Consider the following 3,760-nt stretch of genomic DNA (forward strand, 5'->3'; position numbering starts at 1 on the left):
GATGTTTCACCAAGTCTACTCAGTCTTTTACAAGCACTGATGATGCCAACAGTTTTTAGCTATGTAAAAATCCTATTTATGAATATCCAAGTAAAATTACAGTTTTTGTATGTTGTATAATACCATATCATATCATACAATATATATTATCAATATGTAAAAGTACAACTCTAACATCACACTTACAGCGTCAATGGTAAAATTGGAGGTTTGAGGTTGTGTTTGTCTGTAACATGAATATCATTATATATTTATGGAGTAATAACTGTGTATTACAAGGTAGATGCTACTAGGTGTATTGGGTCAATTCATAAGGTGATGGGGGCGGATTCCAGGGGGGTTTAAGGGACATCCCTTTTTAGTGAAAAAATAAGCATACATCATCCATGTTTCAAACTATTGTTGAGAATACAATTTGTAAATTCATACATCTTTTGCACCCCATTCATATCCCATTACACCAGATATACGCCCTATAATTAACTACCGTTATATGCGAAATCAAACTTATTTGTAATGTTTAATGATTATTGCAACGCAGAAAATCCATAGTTGGCCTGCCCACCCTGCCACCCCAGGTTTGGTGCCTATTGTTATAACTTACTCAGTTTGTGCACATTTCTTCATATTGTTGAGTATTGTTGCCCCAACAACTGCCATAGTTTGTGAGTTGTCTGTTATGTTATGAAGTAGCTTGGCACTTTGCTGAAGAAAGAAACAAAGTTAATATTCTATTTTAAGTGGGTGAGGAATGACAGTTAGGCATGTCATGGGACCTCACCCATATAGAATCGTTCATCCATTTTGCCAGGATTTCAATTCTTGGTAAACATGATTTGCCTTGTAGCAACAACAGCAGAATATTGGAAACATAAACTTTAAATCTAACCGAATACCTCTTCCTGATTGGTTGATTGGTCACGGTCCCTTCTCTCAGAATCAGTCAACCGTTTCGGCTTTTTTTGAGTCTTTCGTCGTCTGTTTTGGTCTGTGATGTCACAAAGTGGTTTATGACGGATAATATTACATATGGTGAAAACATTGGCGACAAACTTTATAAAACACAGGGGAGGCAGGGATAGTTAGACACACAATCCTGTGAAACAAAATCTAATTATTGGTTGTAATGTTTACTGATTTATGCAGTGTGGAAATTTCCAGGGTTAGCCTGCCCACCCTGCCACCCCAGTTTTGGTGCCTATGGGTAGAGAATCCTTGCTTATCCAACTAATAGTGATTATTTTCCCACAAATTATGATTGGTGACTTGTATACAATACTAACAAACATTTAAGTTATTTTATTGATGTAACTGACCATTGGTTGTTGGCTGTTGTTGTGGTTCATCTGGTTTAGGGGTGGTTGGTCTTTTCTTACTGGTGGCTGCAAATAATTTAAAGTGTCAACAAAACAATAACATTGAATCGGTTGCACTACTTTTTACGGGTGTTTTTATAAGTTAAGTTGTATTTGACCGACACTTCAGTATTTTGTATAGTTGGTAATATATAGGTCAAGTTGTGAATAAATAAACAACAAACAGCACAAACCAAATAAATTCCTTTTCCTCACAGGTCGTACACTGTATTCATCAGGACTACATTGTACAATGTTGGTGGATCCTGGGTAAAAATAAACAAAATTAATCAGTTTTATATGTTTGTATCCATACTAAGTTGAATATAAAAATACACTTTTACACCATATACACTAATGCTTATATTAAATATATCATATATTAAAGCAAGGTTCAACAATAATTGGCAAATCCCAACTTTCCATACACTACAACAACAGGTTTTAATTTTTCTGCCCCACGGTTTAAAACAGTTGCCGGTTCTGGCCTTAATGTTAACACATATGATGTCTTGTTATATAATAGACGTAACGTCGTCCTTTAAAATCATAAACAATTGCCAGAAGATTTCTTTCACACTTATAATACACCTGGCAGCAACAACATATATTTAATAATCCAAACTTAACCAACTTCTTTGATTTCCTTTGTTTCCCTCCTTGCCCACCAAGCAAGCCACTTGGTAAACCCTGGATAAACAATCAGGTTTATTTAACATATAAACCTAAGTGTGTAATTTGTAAAATCTGGGTATTTTATGAAACATAGGGAACCTCATTGATTAATGTGGTGAATGTAATATACTTTGGCTCTGTTTGTTTGTATAGACACCTAACAGCAGGGTAAAAATATGCTATCCTTAAAACTGGGGTACTAAATACATAATATAACCCCTGTTTCAAAAGTTAGGGTGAAATGACATCCCAGCCACCCCTAACTTTACGCCTATGGCTAAGGTGACTCCCAAATCTCCCTAATGCTATATATACAACAAAAGTAATAAAGTCTGTTTAAAACGTTGGTTAACCTAAACACAAACTCACTTAAACGAAGACACAGCTTTTTCTAATTGATCCCACATCTTCGTTAAATGTTTTTCTTCACTTGTTCTCCCACGTTTCGACTTAAAACAATCTCTCTCACATTCTTTCATCGCATGATAATCATCAAGGATTGTTGAAAGTGTCTTCCCACCAATGGTTAGTATAGAGAGGCAACTCGATGAAATACCTATGTGTGTATAACAATGGTGTTCTTATTTATACTCATGCTTATATCAACGCTATCAACGCTTATTTTTTTTCATGGCAAGACAACTCAGTGTGTTATAACACTGGTGGCTTAGTGAATGGATGTAGCTTGATTATCCTCGCATGGCGGGGCAACGACAGTTTCATTATAACATGGGTGTTCTGTTTTATACACCTCGTGCCCACGGGTTACCACGTATGTAACTTTGTAGGTGAATGAATGTAACTTATTTATCCTCGCATGACGGGCCAAATGACAAAATATGAAATGACCAAACCTTCTGTGATATAAGGAGCAACTTCAGTGAGGTGCGAACTTTCATGAAGGAATGAATTGAAAGTTTGTGAACAATTCTCCTCAGCCAAGTAACCTGGATGGAAAAGATCTTTATTTTATCAAAAGATATCTACAATATACAAACACTGGTGATACCAAACTCTTTCGAATCTTATATTTAAATGTGGTTTTAAAATTGAACTCACATATTGTCATTAAGCAGAAAAATGTCTTTTATAATTTTGGCCAACCACATATTACATATTATTTATATTACACATTGATTGTGTATTAAAACACGGCTTTACTAAACGTAGCAAAATATTTAAGTATTTTAGAATACGATAACAAAGCCATATTAACATAGAATACCGAAGATACGGTAACTACGGTTAAACAACATTCAATCGCATTAAAACTAAAACTAAATTACCTAAAACGAGTCGGGCAACATCACTGTTGAGAAGCATTCTCTGCAATCTTATGCTCAATAATTCTAACTCAATTAATTAATTAATAAATTGTAACAATATTTTTCGCGAACGTCGCTTCTTCGCGTTTGTTGTCCTCGTCACACCCGAGTGATTCCATACTTTCTTTTTCCCGCCACTAGATTTGTCGAAACAACTTTTGCCGAAACAGATTTTGAAAAATCATTTTTTTTCGGATCAAATTTTCGGAATATTTTATTTTTAATAAAAAGTTTAAAAACTTTATTTTATCACAAACAATACGGTTGAAACTGGCTTTGTAGTTTTACAGGATTAAGTTTATTATATTTATTCTTGCGTAATTATATTGTACAAATGGTTGCTAATATTGCTGCTACATTCGGACCCCTTTAAAACATAAAGTACCGCATGTACCGCTTGTACAG

The 3,760-nt window shown here is 34.7% G+C and overlaps 1 protein-coding gene across 2 annotated transcripts in view; it reads right to left on the reverse strand.

Annotated features, from left to right (window-relative positions):
- The window catches only part of LOC101243014, an 11,702-nt gene extending 7,970 nt beyond the window's left edge, over positions 1-3,732 (reverse strand). For both annotated transcript variants that reach the window (XM_018816228.2, XM_018816227.2), the window contains exons 1-9: positions 3,317-3,732; positions 2,885-2,977; positions 2,400-2,586; positions 1,990-2,045; positions 1,550-1,621; positions 1,317-1,382; positions 897-988; positions 605-705; positions 187-226 (exon numbers count right to left, since the gene is read on the reverse strand). In XM_018816228.2, coding sequence (XP_018671773.1) covers positions 187-226; positions 605-705; positions 897-988; positions 1,317-1,382; positions 1,550-1,621; positions 1,990-2,045; positions 2,400-2,586; positions 2,885-2,977; positions 3,317-3,353 — 744 coding nt within the window. In that variant the 5' untranslated portion in view covers positions 3,354-3,732. The remainder of the gene's footprint in view (positions 1-186; positions 227-604; positions 706-896; positions 989-1,316; positions 1,383-1,549; positions 1,622-1,989; positions 2,046-2,399; positions 2,587-2,884; positions 2,978-3,316) is intronic.
- Positions 3,733-3,760: the final 28 nt, after the last annotated feature.

This window comes from Ciona intestinalis, unplaced genomic scaffold, assembly GCF_000224145.3.
Source record: "Ciona intestinalis unplaced genomic scaffold, KH HT000161.2, whole genome shotgun sequence".
Lineage (NCBI taxonomy): Eukaryota > Metazoa > Chordata > Ascidiacea > Phlebobranchia > Cionidae > Ciona > Ciona intestinalis.